Source organism: Uranotaenia lowii, chromosome 1, assembly GCF_029784155.1.
Source record: "Uranotaenia lowii strain MFRU-FL chromosome 1, ASM2978415v1, whole genome shotgun sequence".
NCBI lineage: Eukaryota > Metazoa > Arthropoda > Insecta > Diptera > Culicidae > Uranotaenia > Uranotaenia lowii.
In genome coordinates this window covers 75736421-75757446 of record NC_073691.1, presented here as the reverse complement: position 1 = coordinate 75757446, position 21026 = coordinate 75736421, and the positions used below count along the sequence as shown (strand labels likewise).

Here is a 21026-nt window from a genome sequence, read left to right as displayed (position 1 = left end):
CGCGGCTATTGTTGCTGTGTGACAGAATGACGCGACGCAACAAAAACCGTGCTACTGATGAAACAGTGTCACCTGACAAGCTTGATGATAATAATCTAAAAAAACAAAAGATTGTGGCAGCAGCTATCGAGATCAACAATGACGATGATCGTGAGTCAACATCCGATCAGGGTGGTCCAGAAATCACTCTTTTAGAATTGCACCAAATGATCAAAAACGACATTTTAAATGCTAGCAGCTCAACAAATATAAGAATAGATAACATTGCGGAAAATATAAATAAATCAATTGAAAAGCTACAACATGAGGTTGAGGAGGTGAAAGTTTCTCAACAATTTATTTCGAACGAATTCGAACAAATGAAAGTTTCACTAGATGATCATAAATCTATTGTTTCATCTATGAAAAATGAGATAGCTGAACTTAAGAATGATCAAACAGAAAATCGACAGTACATTGAAGAATTGAACTTCGAAGTTAATATGATCAAACAATCTTCAATGGAGGGTCACCTGCTCATTTCGAATGTGGTGCAGCTTATAAACGAGGATCTTGTTCATCTGTTAAACAACATATTAAGTAGCCTGGGAATATCCTGCAATTCTTATGACATTATTGGTATCACGCGACTGTCTTCATCGAATGGCAGAGGTCTATCTCCGATCCTGGTCCGCTTCATGAACATAGCACTTAAGGATAAAATAATGAGAATGGCGCGGGAAAAACCACTGAGCTGCATTGACATTGGACTAAACATCGATCAACGGATTTACTTCAACCACCGACTGACGCACTTAAATCAACGTCTCCTAGGAATAGCGAGAAAATTTAAAACAGATCACCATTACAAATTTGTGTGGTTCTCAAACGGATTTGTGTTTCTTAAAAAAGATGAAAAATCTAAAGCTTTAAAAATAACTGACATTCAAGATTTGCCAAATCATAATTGAATAGTGGAAACATTCTCTGATTGCAACTAATATATTTTTTGAATTTTGTTATGATGCACAGTTTGTTAAAATGAAAATTGAATTTCGCTAGTTATTTAAATTGTATAGAAATAATGTATAAGATACTTGCACTTGTAATAATGCACTAGTGTGGTGGCTGCAACAGTTTTTTAAGCTTCTTTGCCACTAAACAAACGAAATAAAGAAAAAAAAAAAAAAAAAAAAAAAACACGTTTTTACTTAAATTTGTTGACTAGGGGCATATAGAGCACCATATTATCGAGGCATAATGAGCATTTTCTGCCGTAGAATCTAGCAGCGAATTAAAATTGATTTAAAGCGCCACACCTTGACTAGTTTTCATCCGACAATTTAGCCTATTGGTAAGGTGTCGGAGAGGTAATCAAAAGACTAGAGTTAGATTTCTGTTCGAGGTGATTTTTTTTCCATTCACAATTCATGATCGATTTTTTTATTGTTACATTATACGGCTAGTAGCATCATCCTCCGAACAAAGCACTTAATGTATGAGCGTGCGTGAATTGTTTGTATTCTACAAACAGACCTAGATTATTTTGTTATTGCTTTGTTTGATGAATCTACGACTCACCTGACTTCATCGAATTGAATTCGCTGCTAGATTCCCCGGCAAAAACGCACATCTTGCTCTGATTAATGGTGCTCATACTGCCTCAGGGGGGGTTCTCATTATGCCTCCACAGTGGCTGGTTTTCAGCTTTTGGCAAATTTTTTTAAAATGCATTTTTTAACGTTTTCATCTAGTTTTTCACGTTTCAGCCCGTTAGGGAATAGGCTTTTCAAGTGTCTGAACACGAAACAATAATGTAACCTCCATATTATAGCTATTTTCTATGGTTAAATAACCGTTTTCCTTAAGGTGGCCATTATGCCCCCATCTCCCCTACAGGGTTATTATAACGCAACTACATTATCACCTGCCTATCTGCGTTGTTGCGCCATATAAGCTATTAAATATGATATTAAACGAGTAAAACCAACGCTCTTATCATTGCAACGTGCATGAACATTTTTCTTCTACATTTATGCTCTTTGAGTGATACATTTTGGCTTAAAAAAAAAGTGTCTAAAGGGGAAGTTTTGTCCTGTGTTTCTTTTTTAAAGAAACATTATTAATTTATGTTGAATTTCATTTCATAAAAAACAATAGATCGGGAATAAAGTTCGTAGCGTTTTTTATTTCGTTTTGTTTTACAACGATTTTTTTTTACTTTTTTTATAAAGAGTACACAGTAAACGAAAATTACCGAGTTCGGTAATTTTTTTACCGAAATCCTAACATGTGTAAATCGGTAAACTGTTCGGTAATTTTTTCGGTAAAAAATAAACGAACATCGGTAAATGAAGAATCGATTTACCGATGTTCGTTTATTTTTTACCGAAAAAATTACCGAACAGTTTACCGATTTACACATGTTAGGATTTCGGTAAAAAAATTACCGAACTCGGTAATTTTCGTTTACTGTGTAGATTCGAGGCATTCATTCGATATAACTATTTTTGCTTTTTTTTAAGACTTAAGAATAAAAACTTAAGAGACGAAAACCAATAGCCAAATGTTTAGTAATTTGTAAGGTTAAATTTGAATTTAAAATTATATTGAATGTTAAATTTGACGGGATGAGGACAGCGCACATGCAAGAGACCAAGACGGTGGGGGTAGCTGTGGCGAGGTGTGGAAGACCGGATGTTGGAACGATCGGATAAGAATAAATACGCGACTATCTCGTGTAACAAGTAAAAGCAGAATGTATTATATCGTCGTATAATAGAAATAGCACTGTTCAAGTCTGTCGATAAAACACTAGTGCTGCCAGTTGGCAGTCGATGAAACAGTTGATGTATGTCGAACCATTAGGGTGGTTCAACACTCCTCCTCAGCGCTGATTTCATGGATGCCGATAGCCTCCCGGAGTCGTCGAAGTTTAACAGCTGGAAGCGGCTTGGTTAAGAGGTCAGCTTCCATGTTCTCGGTAGGGCAATACTCCAGTCGAACCTTACCGTCTCGAACCATGTCCTTCACGAAGTTGTATTTCGTATCGATGTGCTTGGATTTCTTTTCCGTTCGGCCTTCCTGGGTGAGTGCGATACAACTCTGGTTGTCCTCTTTCACGATGATGGGATAACGGATTGGTTCACCGAGATCCTCGAGAAGTTTGAATACATATTTGACTTCTTGAAGGCACTCCGCCAGGGCAATATACTCAGCTTCAGTACTGGATAGAGCCACACATGTTTGCTTATGGCACCCCCATCCAATAACGCCACCACCAAACTTAAACAGAAATCCCGAGTTTGATTTTCTGTCGCTGACGTCACCTGCCCAATCAGCGTCCACCGAACATTCCAAATTCCGCTCATCGTATCCTAAGCATAATTCGACGTTCAACGTACCCTTAATGTAACGGAGAATACGTTTTGCTTCACACCAATCAGCCTCTGTCGGATTCTGCACACGCCGCCCCAGAATTGAAGTAGCGATCGAAATATCTGGACGGCTTGTCACGGCTGCATACAACAAAATTCCAACAAGTCGGCGGTACTGATCACCGGATTCTAGCGGCTTGCTTGACTCCTCCTTTTGTTGTAGAAAGCCAACATCCATTGGTACTTTGGATGGCTTAGCTTGCGTCATTCCGAACTGCTCTAGGACCCGACTCAAATAGGCCCGCTGGTTTATACGGAATCGGCCATTCTCGCATCGAATTTGGATACCAAGGAAAAATTTCAAATCACCCATAACTGACAGTTTGAAATGTTTTTCCAAGTTGTTGGCCACTGCTGCAAACTCGCCTTCGGTATTGCTAATCACTATGACGTCATCAACGTAGATGAGTATAAACTCGTACTTACCATCTACAAAGCGAACATACAAACAAGGATCCGCTTTAGATGGTACAAAACGCATACACTTAAGGACATGGTCGATTTCCTTGTTCCAGATTCTCGCCGCCTGTTTGAGACCGTAAAGGCTCCGTCGTAATCTGCAAACCATTTTGGGATTTTTACTGCCGTATCCCGGAGGCTGCAGCATGTAAATCTCCTCCTTAAGCTGCCCGTAGAGGTAAGCAGTTTTGATGTCTAGATGTTTTGCTAACATTCTCCTGCGGCTCGCTATAGATAAAACCAAACGAAATGTTATTTGACGCACAACGGGAGCAAAAACCAAATCATATTCGGTCCCGTATTTTTGGCAAAACCCTTGGGCGACAAGACGGGCTTTATATCGCACCAAATTCCCGTTTTCGTTAGTTTTACACTTGTAAATCCACTTGCAGCCGATAGCGCGGTGAGTTTTCGGCAACTCCGTCAACTCCCACGTCCCGTTTTCGTAATGAGATTGCATCTCATCATCCATCGCTGCTATCCACTCGGCTCGCTGAAGACTAGACATAGCTTCCTGGTATGACTTCGGCTCAACGTAAGCTTGTTTTACCGAAAACACTTCCTCATCATACCGCACTGGCGGTACACCCGCCGTCGAACGTGTGGTACGGCGAACCACTGGCTGCTGTTGATTTTCGTTGGATGCTTGCTCACTTTCGTCATCATTTTCCCAAATTTCACGCAACCAACCAGCTTCTTCACTATTCCAGAAATCTTCTTGCTCGAGGGTGCTATCCCACCCGTGGAATTCTTCTTCCGAGCTTTGTACACTTTCACTGTCCATTATCGGAGGAGAACCGCCCGTTCCCAAACTCACTTCAATTTCTTGGATATCACTTTTTGTATCACTTATTGTTATTTCTGGACTACCATCATTTTCGATGAATCGAACATCACGACTGATGGTGATAGCTGCAGTACGAGGATTCAGCAAACGATACGCTTTGTGTTCGTCTGAGTACTCCACAAACACTAATTTGGTAGCTTTTGCACTCATCTTCTTTCGTTTCGTCGGCGGCACCATGACATACGCACTACATCCAAAAATCCGGAGATGAGCTAAATCAGGCACACGGCCAAACCAGAGCTCAAATGGTGTGCGTGCAGCGGCTGATGTTGGCAAACGGTTTTGCACATAGCAGGCAGTGTTGATCGCTTCTGCCCAAAACTTTTTCGCTAACCCAGACTCTTCCAACATGCATCGTGCCATCTCACACAATGAACGGTTTTTTCGTTCGGACACTCCGTTCTGTTGTGGAGAGTATGCTGCGGTGAATTGCGGACGAATTCCTTCTGCCAAGTAAAACTGTCGCAGGCACTTTCCGGAATATTCTCCACCTTGGTCCGACCGAATGGCTCGCGGCTTCCGGCCAAACTGATTCTCGGTCATCCTCACATATTCCTGGATTTTCTGAGCCACCTCCGATTTTCGCTTCAAAAAGTAAACAAAGCAAAATCGGCTAAAATCGTCGATCAACGTTACATAGTAGCGGCATCCTCCTGGGGAAACTGGATCAATTGGACCACATACGTCACTGTGAACAACATCCAGGACAGCACTAGAAGATTTTTCAGCAATCCGATGAAATGACGGCCTGGTCATTTTACCCTTTATGCAACTTTCGCATGTTAAAACTTTTCCACAATTAACAACATCGAATCCAGTTGCTAATTTCTTCTGCTGGATTTTATTTAACACATTCACATCTCTATGCCCCAGACGGCTATGCCAAATATGCTGGCAGTTCTTCTGATGGGCTTTTTCATTCACTTTATTCACTCGATCTTGGCAAATCCTGAGCCAATACATATTGTCAATTTTATCACCGACCGCGATAATCGAGTTCGCGTAAATCATTTTACATCCAGTATTGTTGAATGTTGTTTGGACACCTTTCGCAGCTAACTTGCTGATCGAAATCATATTCCCTTCGAGTTCGGGCACAAACAATACATCACTCAACGTAAGCTCGATAGCTTCACCAATACTGTTCACACAATCGATTAGGCAACTACCTATACCTTCAACCGATTTTTCCGATCCGTCGGCAACAATTACACTCGAACGAGATTTACGTGAAAGCTCAACAAATAAACGTTCATCACTACACATATGTGATGTTGCCCCCGAGTCTAACAACCACAACCGAGATTCACTAGTGTGTTGGTTTGCTCGAACTTTAAACGTGAACGATTTTTTATCGTTTTCGCGCACTTTTTTCAGCTTCGGTTTACTCTTCTTCTCGTTCGTCTTCTCGGACAAAAACTTCCTGCAGTTCTTCTTCTTATGACCGGCCACTCCACAGAAATAACATGTGGCTGGCCCACGTCCAGAACTGTCCGATTTTAGAACCCGTTCGTCCACGGATTTCCCGCCGAAGAGTTTCTCGCTCTCGTCTATCAATTTAGACCTGACGAGATCCATTGTCAGCTCAACATCCGCTCGGCTTTCCAACGCTGTAGTGAGGCTGTCGAAAGCTTTCGGAAGGCTGCGGAGGATCATGGCGACTTGCATATAATCCGATAGCTTCTCACCTGAGTTTTCAAGACGTGAAAATAGATCTTCCATGCCGTATAAAAACTCCTCCATGTTGTCTCCCTCTTGGTAATCCGTGCTGCATATTTCCTTCAGCAGTGCCACTTTACCCGTAAGAGTAGCCTTATGGTGGTGAGATTTTAGCGCTTCCCACGTGCTTTTTGCTGTCGTTTTGGCGATTATTAAGTTATGCTGGTTGTCCTCCACCAACAATACGATGGCTGCTCTCGCCTTAGCGTCCCCTTCAGTCCACTCTGCGGTGACCGGGTTAGGTGGAATCCCTGGCTCGACGTATGACCATGTTCCTTCTCTCAGCAGCAACATCTGAACTTTAAACGACCACGAACGATAGTTCCGGCTATTCAGCCGCGTGACACCAACTTTGGCAAAGTCCATTTTCACTCGCGAAACTTACGCTGACCGTGAAAAACTCACCACTTTCCAAATAAAAACGCGTGACACGGTAAAATCTGTTCCGAAAGGTCCCAGTGCTGAGCACATAACCTGTGGCGAGGTGTGGAAGACCGGATGTTGGAACGATCGGATAAGAATAAATACGCGACTATCTCGTGTAACAAGTAAAGCCTAGTCCACACTAGGAGACGGTTCGTCTCGAGACGGTCTCAGCGTCTCCTATTTTCTTCGGGAGACACTGAGACCGTCTCAGGTTTCCAACAACAACAACAGACAACAAAGTTCGTCTCATAACAAAAATCGCAGTTCATGTTGCCTAGTGTGGACTAGGCTTAAAAGCAGAATGTATTATATCGTCGTATAATAGAAATAGCACTGTTCAAGTCTGTCGATAAAACACTAGTGCTGCCAGTTGGCAGTCGATGAAACAGTTGATGTATGTCGAACCATTAGGGTGGTTCAACAGTAGCTACATCGACAACGATGTAGAGGAGCCACTTTCAACGACAAGTGAAGTTTTGGAGCCATTCGCCATCGAATGTTGCCAAAAACGAACAGGGTCTGTATATATTCTATTGTAAATTGACCAACTTCAAATAACAACATTCATAAAAGATGCGGAGAGTCAGAAATTTAACGAAAATAAAAAAAAAAACAGATCAAAACTTTAATCGCGTTTTTCTCACTTGCTCGTTTATCCACATGGCACAATCTTGCTTGGAAGGGCGTGTAGTTATATGAAGTATTCTTATTATCAGATCTCCTGAACTGCTTTCACCTTTTCCCAAGAACTTTTGCTTTTTTCCCAAAGTTCTTAGCCTGAGATAGTCAAAAGCTCTAGGAGACCTTTAGGTACCCATGCCCCTTTGAAGTTGCAAAGGAACTTTTAATGCCTTTAGCGCAGGGAGGTGGCAATCTAGTTCTTCTTTCGAACAAGAATCTTTTTCTTTTTTCTATCCATCGGGAGAGACGTTTATGGTGTTTTCCTCTCAAAGCAGTATGAAGTCTCAAAAGTCAAAATTTTAACCAATGAGGAATCAGAATAATTGATGTGTTAGTGTGCTATCAACCATACTTCTCTAGCATTTGACATTTAGTTCGGGTCTTTGACAGCAAAATGTCAGGTTTGTTATGGGCCCACAAAATCGTGGGCCCGTAATTTTGATGGTTGTCAAATTCAATGACAAAGGATAGGGATGCCATCTCCCTGCTTTAGCGCCTTTTGAAAGATAAAAGATAATGACAAAGGCCGATGACATAGTGAATACGATGCGATGCGATGCGGTGAATGCGGTTCAATGCGGTGAACCACATTTGATGAAAATGTATGTGAATCGCTTAAACCTGACATACTCAACGCGGCGAAGCAGATGTCAATTTGTTCCGCCGCTCGAGTTCGCGTAGGCTGCGTCCGTAAATTTTCCGCCAATTCGCATAGCATCGCATTCACTATGTCATCGGCCAAAGGAACTTCTAAGCGAATTTAACGCAACTTGTTGGGTTTCAAAAAGTTCCTTTATGTTCGTTCAGCACATTCTCATGGACCATTGATGGTTCTTCTAGGGAGTTTAAAAAAACTTTTGCGACTTTTAAGCGACTTGTCAAATTTTTCTGTCAAATTCATGGTGATGTTTACGTAAGGAATTAGGAATAACAATCCCCGAAGAAGACAAAATGGAAGGGGATCTTAGAGAAGTTAAATGTGTTTCAGGAAGTCTTCACTGAAATTACGCTGCAGAGTTATTAGTTGGAGCATCGTTTACGAAAAATACTGCGAAGGACGGTAATCAGATATCGAGCACAGTTTTGACCAAGACCGGTGCCCCCCAATACGATGTTGTCAGTAACGAGCTGGGAACAATCTGAGGCAAGTATTTCCGTAGTCGATCACCGCGGCCAGGGGCTATTCGGATTACACTCGCATTCTCCCGGAGGCCCAGCCAGCTGTTGTTGACATGAAAGCTAATTTTGATCCCCGACCGATGACATTTGTGTGTTTCAAAAACGATTGTTAATTTTCCTAATGTGATTTAATGAAAAGCTGATGATGAAAAACTTTTCTAACATTTTTTAACCCACCGAAAGTCTAATAAAAATAGAACAAAATGAATGAAATATCCTGAAAACCAATTCCTAAGCGAGCTATGGAATATTCTCTGGTAGTTTAATTTAAATATAACTTTAAACAGTAGAGTAGAGGATGAGCAGATTTGGTCAAGTGGTTAACAGGGAGATTTCTTTGCAACCTAGAGGACAGCGGATAATACAGACATACAGACATACTATAATTGTGATAATAATAAAATCAACGAAATAAACGGCTAGACCGACAATCTAGCCATCTGTCATCTGGTTGTCAGAGCACTCTGTCAACCGTGATTTTTTTTTCATAGCCTAGAAGGTCTTTGATATTCCCTTAAGAGCTGCATAGAATTCTCTTCAGCAGCTGAAACGAACTTTGAAGTCTCTTTAAGAACTTAAATTTAAGGCTGATCAACATTCTCTAGGAACATCTGAAGAAGCTGATTAAGCTTCTATGGTACCTCTTTAGGGAACTTTTGGTTGCTTGGGAAGTTAGTTGTCCGCTGTCTTGTCTGGTCCGCAGGCGGCGAATATGTTGGCACGTTCCTCTTCAAATCTTGGACAATAGAATACCAAGTGTTTGGGTGTTTCGTCCACGTCACCGCATGCTAGGTAGACCGGCAAGGCCGCATGCTCGAACCTGTGGCGATACTTCATGAAGCATCCATGACCAGTCAGGAATTGCGTCATGTAGAATTCCACTACAACGCATGCAGCCTCCGATGAAATGGTGCGATATGCACCGATGACCCGCAAATTCATTCGCCTCTGTACACTGTTCAGCTTCTGCTGGTTACACTGGATGTTAAGACCAGATTTCCAGACCGCCCCTCCATACCGAAGGATTGACGAAACTACACTCGAAATTATCCTTCGCTGACTATTTCTGATTCCCGAGTTGTTCGCCATTATCCTCGTGAGTGCGGCCATTGCTGTTGCCGTGGTTTTTAAAGCTGAGCCAGTCGTCAATCATCTCACCCAAATATTTAAGCTCATTGTTTTGATTCGTGCATGATCCAACTGTAATCCTGCCTGTTTGCGGTGAAATCAGGTTTGATATCAGGACCATCTCGGTTTTGTGGTGAGCCAACTGCAAACTTTTGGAGAGCATCAAGCTCTCTACCGCTTCTACAGCCTCTACAGCTCTTAGCTGGACGATTTCTGTTGAGTATATTGTGAATGTACGTAAGGCCGTAACCGTTGACATACTTTTGATGAAGATCACTCGCATCTTTCTCCACTGTGTGTGAATATGGCAAAGTGTCATACTAGCGACGAACATCTCTACCAAGGAAGGTGTTACCATTTTTTTTTGCTTGCTGTATCTGGATTGGAATAATTCCATCTTCACCAACAGCTTTAAATGGCTCGAATGTACTGATTGTCCAGTTAACCATTGACGGTGTAAAGATTGTGCGTGATTGGCGGAGAGCTCCCTCACGTCTGACAATCTGAACGGGTCTTCCAGCCGGAGTGTCCATAATCTCTAACCCTTCGATGGATCCTTGAAGATGAGTTTTTTGTATTAATTGAAGCGTTTCTTCTGGGTCTGTAGTGAACCCTCCATTGTTTTTTTTTTTTGCAATTGACCCATTCCATTTGAGTGTTCTTTAGATAGAACTTTCTGGAGCCTGGCAGCTTCTGGCGTAGATTGAACGGATTCACACATGTGTCTCCAACTACTTCTCTTAGTTTTTCGAATATTTTTATTGTATTCAATACGATACGATAGTCATCCCAGTTTGAGTCAGCTTTAGTTTTGTTGAAAAGTCTCCTTGTTTTTTCCCTAACTTTTCTAGATGTCTGTTCCACCAAGAAACTCTTCTGTTTGAAACACGTTCAATCAGTGGACAGCTTGCTTCCGAAGCGTATATAATCTTATTTGTAAAACTGTTTGAAGCTTCTTCTAATTGCTTTGTTGTTCTTATTTTCGCATCCAACATAGGTTTACGAGCTTCAAGTGTGTATTTATAGAGATCCAAGAAATACCAACTGGGATCCCTAAATTAGGGAAAGTCCCCAATTATTTCCCCTCCCACTGGAGAGAAGAGAATTCCATTTGTACCTTTGTACAATAGTGTTAAGCTTACCACCGAAGTCCAAATAAACAACCGATATACTTTTAAAGTCCAAGCAACAGGTTGTGTCTTTCTTGGCCCTTCTGACCTGAGACGTTCGAATATCACTCCCAGTTCTAAGGTGATTGACCCCTTAGTAAGTGTGGCAAAACTGACGTGACACCACTATGTCAAATGTAATATGTCTGTGATCAGACAGAGATTCTCCATCCGACACCTTCCAGTTTTTTTGTTTTTCCTAGAAGCAGTGGTGTGCATAGAGTTAAATCGAGGACTTCGGATCTGTTCACTGTCATGAAAGTAGGTTTGTTTCCCTCATTACATATTTCAATATGGTTTTGTGAAAGATAATTTAGTAAGACTCACCTCTATTGTTTGATTCTATAATAGGTAGAAGATAACTAAGTTTGAGCTAGGATTATTCCAACATTTAGGGAAAATAGCATTAAGCACATCACATTTCACTTAATCCGTGCGAAAACTAATTCTTTCTTGTATTTCTCCCCTTTTTCTTCCCTTTTTATACCTTTTTTCATGTGCAATCGCGTATACAATTCTGAGTCATCTGATGACTTGGAATGAATGTCAACACACCCAAGGCCACAACGAACCTAGCAAAACTTGAACTGAAGTGAGGCGGAGCTGATGGTCGGGCATCCTTGTCCTTCCTCCAACTAGTATCAGGAGGGGTTCGTTTATTATCTTGAACTGCATTCTGTTCATATTCAGCCGATGTGGATCTAATGCAGTGCATGATGGTTTAACTTACGTCTCATGATCGCTTACTATCGCTGCCTACTCTAAACTGTTAATTTCTTCTCTAAACTATCACCTAGTTTTTATTTCAAGCGTCAGCTTGTAACCAGCCTTCTGCTGTTTACAATTAAAACTCTGCTGCTTGGGTCAACTGGATTGATGTCAAAAACTATTGTTATATTTTTTTTTGTAAATTGTCCTTAAATTCCTAAACCCAGATTACCACATTATACTTCACTGTTAAGTGTTTGAGTTATGTCGTATTTTGCGTTTAGTAGCCTCGGGTTGGTGTCACCATTAGTTAGTTTGTTTTCCGTTATTTATTTATTTATTTATTTGTATATTTGTTAGTTTTGTTCATATTCAGATGTTTATTTATTTAAAAAAAAATTAGTTACTTAGGCTAAAAAAACAATTATTCAATTATTTGTCAAATAAAAAATTAAAAAAAAATATAATTACTATTGCAAGAAGGGAACATCGCCATTCAAAATTTCAAATTTGAATGTGCTATAAAAATTGAAAAATAAAAACATAGAATTGAAAATCATATTGACACCAACCATAAAACAAAAATTGTACTGCTCCTGTCACCGGGAAGGCGTGTCAACGATGGGGACAAGATTTGGGGCGGAAATGAAGGAGATGGAAGATGGGTCGAAGGATATATATAGGACCCCTGACGGTACATGAGGGCTCTTCTTGGAAAACGATCGTTCAGTTCGGGTGCGCGATTTAAGCGACGTCGAAAATTCCTATTTAGTCCGTAACACCAATTCGGTGACTAAAGAAACCGCCAAAAGTTTACCCCAGTTTGCCCGCGAGTGTGTGAATAGGTCGAGATATCCCCTATGCAAAATATATCGGGAATATTGTGAAGGAAGGCCTTTGCGAAGTGTCGGGTGCAAAGACCCGCAATTCCGACCGAAGAAGCAACCACCGTAAATCGGTTATAACACACATGTGGTGAAAGTGCGCTGGGATATCGCTCCCGAACAGTGCCGAGGATCATTGGTCTCCGTCAACACAGGCCTGTTTCTTGGCACCGGAAAGAACGATCACAGGTCTCCGTCAACAAAGACCTCGTGCCTAACATCCAAGAAAAACTTCACGGATCTCCGTCAACATAGATCCGTTTAGCGAGCAACAGAGGTCTCCGTCAACATAGACCTCGTGCTGTTCAGCCTACAAAAAGCAACCCAGGTCTCCGTCAACAAAGACCTGTACAATTCCCGAAGAATTGCACCGTACCTACCGTAGAAACACCATCCTGGTCAACAACCGTCGTCGTAGCCTTACCTGCCATCATCCGCCTACTGCAAGTCCCCCAACGAGTCGACCACCGAGCATCACGGCCGCATCGAGTGTACCAGCAACCTGCAAATAAAATCAACAAAATGCGCAAGTACTTACCTTTTTTATAATAATTCGTTCTCCAATTCGAAACCTAAAAACAAAAACCGAAAGTGATGGGATAATTGCTTCCCTTGAAAAGCAAAAGGAAAACGTTTCAATAAAACTTTAATAATGTATGGTCCACCATCAAAATCCAGTTGTTGTGTTCTATTTTCTAAATTGATGTTCCCCTAAAGTAAATTTCAGTATTCAGTTCAAATAATAAGATTACAATCACAAAGTTCATAATTTTCTATTCGTATATTTACAAGTCGCAATAGTTCCACTCGTGCAGCAGAGTTTGGGAAGAAAGTCCCGCCAAAATCGTTAACTCCTGGAGACCATTAGTGAACGCCCAGCCGGGCAATCAAAACGTAGAGTAGCTTTTTCACAGCCCTAACTAATTGATACGTTTCAAGCTCCCCGAGCTAACTAAACGAATGATCACGATCTATTCAGAAGAAGAAGATACCTTTTTGAACTCTAGGGATCAATTGTACCCATACTAAACATTATAAAAAAAATTTCTGGGAATGATATGCGAAAAAAAACATCTTGTGTTTAAGGTCGTCAAAACGAACCTAACCTACCTAAGGGTCCAGCGCCGATTGACCGACGCATAGGGCTGAGATAAAAGATCTCCACTGCTGGCGATCCGGAGCCAGCGTCTTCACTTGCTGCCAGCCAAGGTTCTCGTCAACTGTGCGGATTTCAGCGGCTAGACTTCGCCGCCACGAGCTTTTGGGCCTGCCTCTTCTTCGATGCTCATCTGGATTCCAGCCAGTCTTTCCGACATTGATTTTGAGACCTGCTGCCTTCGAGCTTTCGGTGAGGTCGTCGAGTTTGCTCTGCATGTCTTGTTGTGTTTGGGCGAGCAAAACAATATCGTCTGCCAGGTCAAGGTCGTTCAGTTGCTCCATGGTTGAAGGATTCCACGGCAATCCTCGGTTTGGTCTACAGTCAATCGATCCAGTCAAGATCTCATCCATTACGATGAGAAAAAGTAGCGGTGACAAAATACATCCTTGTCTCACTCCAGCAGTTACCGGGATTGGTTCGGACAAGACACCGTCGTGCAAGACCTTGCACGAAAATGCCTCGTACTGTGCTTCGATGAGATGGACTAGTTTCTCTGGGACCCCTCGTCGCCTTAGAGCCGCCCAGATGATTTCATGATTAAGTCGGTCGAATGCTTTTTCGAAATCAACGAAAACCAGCAGAAGAGAGTCCTGGAATTCGTTGATTTGTTCCAGTATGATTCGTAGCGTTGTGATGTGGTCCACACATGATCATCCGGATCGGAATTCAGCTTGTTGCCGTCGGAGTGTAGCGTCGATTTTCTCCTGGATCCTGTTCAGGATCACTTTGCAGGGTACTTTGAGGGTTGTACAGATCAAAGCTATGCCACGCCAGTTACCGCACTCTGTTAGGTCTCCTTTCTTTGGGACCTTTATGAGGATACCCTGCATCCAGTCGGCCGGGAATGTTGCAGTATCCCAAATGTCAGCGAAAAGACGGTGCAACATTTGTGCTGACAAGGTAGGGTCGGCTTTGAGCATTTCAGCAGGAATGGAATCGATTCCAGGCGCTTTGTTGGATTTCATGTCCTTGATTGCCGCTTCTATTTCAGCCAGCGAGGGCGCTTCCGAGTTGACGCCATTAATGCGACTTACTGTGGGCGCCTCGAGCTGCGGGTTCTGTTGGCCATTGCTATTTGTAACTCGGAAAAGTTGATCAAAATGCTCAGTCCAACGCTTGAGCTGATCTGTTCGATCTGTCAGCAGCTGACCTGCTCGGTTTTTCAGCGGCATTCTTGCATTAGTCCTTGCACCACTAAGGATAATCGGATATCTCCAATGGCGGCGGCTCTTTCTCCCTCTTCGGCTAGGGAGTTTGTCCAGGCTCTCTTGTCTCGCCTACAAGCTCGTTTAACTGCCTTTTCCAGCTCCGCATATCGTAAGCGGGCGGCTGCTTTGGCTGACCCGGTACATGCCTGCTCATTTCCGACTTTCGCCTTTCTCCGATCATCGATCATCCTCCAGGTTTCATCCGACATCCATTCACTTCGTCTTCCACAAACTTTACCGAGAGTACCATGGCTCGTCGTGATAAAGGCATTCTTGATTCCACACCACTGTTCTTCGACTGTTCCGTCTGTCGGCAACTCCGAGGCTCGGGATTCAAGCTGTTCAACGTATGCCCTTTTCACCTCTGGATTCTCCAACCGGCGAACGTCGTATCGACACCCGACTTTCTCCTCGCGCCGTTGGACACGCGCAACTCTTAGTCGTATCTCGCCAAGGACGAGGTGATGGTCAGATGCAATGTCTGCGCTTCGTTTGTTGCGGACATCAAGAAGGCTCCTTCTCCATTTTCGACTGATGCAGATGTGGTCAATTTGATTTTCTGTTCGGCCATCTCGAGATACCCAAGTGACCTTATGTGCTGGTCGATGGGGGAAGAGCGATCCACCGATCACCATGTTGTTGTTTCCACAAAATTCTACAAACAGCTCTCCGTTTTCGTTCATCTGTCCTAGACCATGGCGCCCCATGATGCGCTCAAAGTCCTGATTATTGGAGCCAATCTTTGCGTTGAAGTCGCCTAAGTGGATTTGAATGTCACCCTTCGGAATTCTCTCAACCACGCTGTTCAATTGACTGTAAAACTGCTCTTTCTCCTGCAAATCGGCAACGTCAGTTGGCGCATAACACTGGACCATTGTAAGGTTTCTAACCCGTGTTCTGAATCTGGCTACGATTATTCTTTCGTTTATCGGTTCCCATCTTATGAGGGCCGCATGGGCCTGCGGGCTTAACAGGAAACCAACTCCTCGTTCCCGAGTAGCATGTTCTCCTCGTATGCCAGAGTAAAGCAGTACTTGCCCGGACTGTGTCTTGTGTTCTCCAGTGTTAGGCCAACGGACTTCGCTCAGTCCCAATATCTCTAGCTTGAGGCGGCTAGCTTCTCTAGCAAGTTGAGCCAGCTTTCCTGGCTGGGCAAGGGTCAAAATATTCCAAGTTCCAATTCTAGTCCGTGTTTTCATGCTAAAAGTCGTTGCCAAAGTTCCAATTCGGTTATTTCTTCTCTCAGTTTCTGTAACAATACAAGATATCAGGAGCAGTAGGTTGTTAGCCTAAAGTCCCTATCCCGCGATGGGGCTGCCATCTTGGACTTAGCTGGCGGGAGCCGCATTTCATAAATTCAGCCGCTTGCTGCAAGACAGACGCTGTTTGAGCCACCCCTGACCTGGAGAACAGACGCTCGATTGTTGTTGCACGCTGCCCCTGACCTGGGGACTAAAGCATCCACCGGGGTTGGGTACCCGATCTCCGCTTAGGTTACTCGCATCCCAGCCGGCACCACGGGGAGGTAGAGATAGGAGTTGTGAATAAGAGGTGATATGACCACTATGGGGTCTCGTGTTGCACCGTTTACCAGTCAAAACGAACCAAATACATAATTCATAGGAAAATCTGAAGAAAACCGGTGCAAATCGATCGATATTTAAAAAAATCCATTTGTCAAAAGAACACTTTAGATTTGTTCCCCCCTTTTTTGTGGGATGATTATCGACTCGAATGCTCCGATAAAATGTTCCACACATTTATATTCAAGTTCCATACATTTGTATTCAAAAGCGTTAGAAAGCACCTAGTTTAATATTGAATGAAAAAATGTTTCCAAGGGGAATTGCTGACGAATTTCCTTGTGTTTATCTCAAAGACTCTAGGATACCCACTTATGATGGAAGATGAGAAAGAGTTTTTTAAATGCGTTCAACGTGATGTGAGTAAATGAATTAAAGTTTTTTTCTTTTTCTTAATCTTTCAAGAAAATGTAACAGTATGAATAAGAATTCAAATTTCGAGCTACTTTTTCGAAATCAAGTGATCAAAATATTTTCCATGAGAAAGTGAAATTTGAGAAAGATTCTCCTTTGAACCCGAACCCAACACTAGCGGTGATCAGCAGAACCAACCTGAGTCCAGTAGCGCGTACGCCTGGAAGTTGTTAGCGGAATTGATCGGATGAACAATCTGCACCTCGACGTTCCGTCGGATACCGTTCAAAATTTCCCCAGCCGATCGCTTCAACTCCTCACCTTGGATCACCTCGAACTGATGACTACTATTGTTGGCATAGAGTGGTTGACCGTGCTGTTGCTGACCCGCTCCGCCCATATGGTGGTGACCGGATTGCGCCGACTGCAGGGAAATAGTTTTAAGATTGGGTTTTGTAAATTTATCTGACTTTTTTTTTTAAAGTTTCATCTGCTTACATCTGCGCCATTAGGTGGAGAATGGGGTTCGTATTGCGCTAAACTGGCGGTCGCTGCAGCAATTTCCTCCTGACTAGGAGATCCCGGTGGCGGATCCCTTTGGTTTTTCGAGTTGTTCGCCGCCTCCATTTTGAAAAACAGCTCTAACCGTTGGCGTTTCTGAAAGTTAAAAACAAGGATGATATACACAAAAGGAATATGGATAGAAATACTCACATGTTCCCAGGCAAGGTAGTTGGCTTCTGAATCTCTGCTTGATATTGTCCATAGGTGACCTGCTCCTTGGGGTGCTTTGTTCCCCTTCCGGAAGTGCGGGTTTATCGACAAGTTGTGACGGACAGAGTTTTTCCACCGGTCATCGTTAGATTTGTAGAACGGGAAGTGGTCTCTGAAAAGAAAAATATAAAATAGCATCTCAATCCGGGAGTAAACACCTAAAAGGCTTGCAAAACATTGAAGAAGAGGAATTAAAAAAAAACTTATGAATTTATTGATTCAGTTGATACTATCCTGTTTCAATGATTGCATAAAACACCACGCTGGCTGTTCAGAATCTGAAAGAAAATTATATCAACACATGACGTTTTCTGACCATCCTCTATCGCTGATGCTCAGTGATCCTTGAAATAGGTACACTTATTGCCCTACAGAGGCCCAACTTAACTTCCACCCCGATCCAAAGGGGTGGTGAGCAAATGCTAGACACCTGTCCGATTCGAAACTCCCAGGTTATCACGTGTGCGTGTCTGCATGTCGTCATTTTCATATCACCGTGCTTTCCGCCTTACAGGAAGTAAGGCTCGGTGTGGAATCGTTCCCGTGCACGTGCCCCGTTCTTCGAGGGGGCAATTTTCCACGGACTTAGAAATACTCTCCCCGCAACTCCACCGCCACCTGAATTCCATCGCGAGGCCACGTTAAATGTTTGTGCTGAAACCATTAATCATACACCATAAAGCATATAGACAACGGGAACCGAAACGGAAAACATTCAAGCCCGATTTGCGCCTCCTTTTATACCATGCAGGGGCATCAGACGTCAGTTTCCTTTTTTTCATTCTTTTTTTCCTTCCTGAAAGCGCAAGCACACAGGACATTCGATGGAATATAATGCTTATTTTTATTAGCGCGATTCAACTGGCCACATGGAACCGATATCTGTATATAGTTCATAAAATGCGACCTATGTTTATTCATGTGGAACCGCTCCTCCTTTCCTTCGGTGTGGTGCCCTCTGACTAGAACAGTTTCCATATCCAAAAAGGAAACCTATACCTATAATGGTTTGGACAAGCCGTTTCGACCAAATGTTTATTAACCTGATGGGGAAAGCATCAAGGTACCTTACAGGTTCCAGAATGTGGGAGTTGGAACAGGTTTCAGTCGTAAATTATCTCAAAGCGGGAGGTTTCCGTCCATATTCTAAAATGAAAACGCAGTTGGCGGCAGATGAAAATTAGAGCCTAAATTACGCTTAGATTTTTCATGTGAAATTGAAATTTTAACCCGCAAACTTTAGGGTTTCAACTGCGGAATAAGTACACAACGGTTTACATTTTACGGTTTTCTGCACAGATTTTGTCATTGACACAGTATCAGAGAGAAAATCAGTCCTTTCCATTGGTAAACGACGGAAATGGAAAAATTCTAGATTGGAACTTTTTCATGGTGTACCTGTTCGATTAGCCGTAAATTCCCATAAGTGGCATGCCCATCAAAACGAGTCGATATGGGGTAATTTTGCGTTCTTCGACAAAGTTGTTCACCAGAAAATTTCTTTTAAATAATTTCTAAATTGGCACAAAAACCATCAGCTGACTCGGTTTGACAAAAATAGAGTTATTTTCAGAATAAAATATATTTTTTTTCATACAAACCTTCAAATTCACTCATGAAAACGTTGCTTAAAAATTCTGCCAAAAATCATGGATAAGCTCTGGACCAAAAGGAAGCTTTTAAGATTCCAGGGTTTGAGAAAGTTAAAAAATTATCCCAATTCGACTACAATATTCGTCTTGGGCGGAAAAGCTCATAAGTTAGAAGTCGAATAACGAGGTTCGTGAAAAAGTTCATCAGCAAATTTACTGCTCAAGTTTCACGTCTGAAGTCTTACGTCTCACGCCTTACATCTCGCTTACTCATGTCTATCGTGTAATGGTTCACAAATCATATCTCAGTTATCATGTTTCATTTCTATGAAATGAATCTCAAATTCTCAGTCACGTCTCATATCTGGAATCATACGTCTAACCTCACTCTCTCACTGTCCCACTTTTCACTTTCACATTCCAATTTCTCATGGCTCATGTCTCATCTTCTCACGTCTTGAGACTTACGTTTACCGTCTGACCTCACCTCCTCACGTCTCACATGTATCTCATTTCATGCAAGGAATATTTAAAGAAGGTAGTGTCGAGGCAGCCCTGCTTTAGTATTAGTACACACTGCGACGTCACAATCACGAAAAATCTGTTAATTTACTAGGAAATTTGCCTTTTTCGTTGATAATTTGAAGAATTTGCTGGAAATGTTCCACTTTTAATACCTGTTATTCTAGAAGGATTCTTGCTCTTCAAGATAGGTACGAAAAAAGGTGGATTTTCGAGTAATTTTTGTATGAAATAGACCATCGAAGTTCGAAAAAATGATGGATTTTCCCTATTCAAATTTGCAAAACTTTAAAATTAGTTGAAAGTCTTCCATGAAAATGATCAAGTCAGTGCAGTTTAAGATCTTTATTACAAAAAAGTTATCAAAAAACAAACTTTTATATAAAACCACAATTATTTATTCGCATTTTAGTAAATCAAGTTAACAATAATCCATTGATGTTAATTGTTCTATCATAAGAATTGAATATGGTAAACCGATTGGATAAAAATCATGACAATCAGTTGAACACTCAATAACTACCAGCTAGACCTTTTTAAAGTGGATTTTATCTTCGTTTTTGAACGTTTTAGCTTCAAGATGACATTGCATTCATTTTTAAAATAATAAAAAAAACATAATGCTATCTTCAAAGGACCAGAAAATTTCATAAAATAGTGAAATAGAGGTCTTACAACACAATAAAAATGGATTGGATTGGATTGGAATTCATTTTCGTTCTAAAACATGTTTTTCTTTGAAATTTCTGCCGTTAGCATATAAATTTTCGATACATTCGTTTTTGTGACGTCACAAAAAAAATCCGATATGGCTCTCGACACTACCTTATTTAAATATTCCTTGCATTTCATGTATTTCCTCTTCAGCTCAATTTTTCACGCCTAAACCTTTTTAAGGCTCACATCTTACTTCTTTAAAATGGTTTTAAGGCAAGAGCTTATTTTTTTAAATGAATTGAAATTGGAATTTTTGGAAAAGTTAAGAGAAAATACTTTTGATGTTAAATTATTGCAAAACGATTTTACTGATGCTTCAAACAAAAACAAAGATTCCTTTGAAATTACTTCAAAATTTTATTTTTACCAAACAGAAAAAAAATTTAAAAAAATCTGTAACCTTTTAATCTTTAATAAAAACATTTTATTTAAATATCTAAAGGGCGTACACGAATTTATTGCGACACCGAAAATGTCATGCTAATTTTCTTATAATGTTTA

At 41.6% G+C, this 21026-nt stretch overlaps 1 protein-coding gene across 2 annotated transcripts in view; it reads right to left on the bottom strand.

Annotated features, from left to right (window-relative positions):
* Positions 1 to 21026, bottom strand: part of LOC129751763 (uncharacterized) — a 76725-nt gene that overhangs the window by 1808 nt on the left and 53891 nt on the right. The window contains exons 4-6 of one of the 2 annotated variants that reach the window (XM_055747469.1): positions 17635 to 17806; positions 17419 to 17577; positions 17242 to 17344 (exon numbers count right to left, since the gene is read on the bottom strand). In XM_055747469.1, coding sequence (XP_055603444.1) covers positions 17242 to 17344; positions 17419 to 17577; positions 17635 to 17806 — 434 coding nt within the window. Of the gene's footprint in view, positions 1 to 17118; positions 17345 to 17418; positions 17578 to 17634; positions 17807 to 21026 lie in introns of both variants that reach the window. The other variant, XM_055747460.1, reaches the window with a different exon arrangement.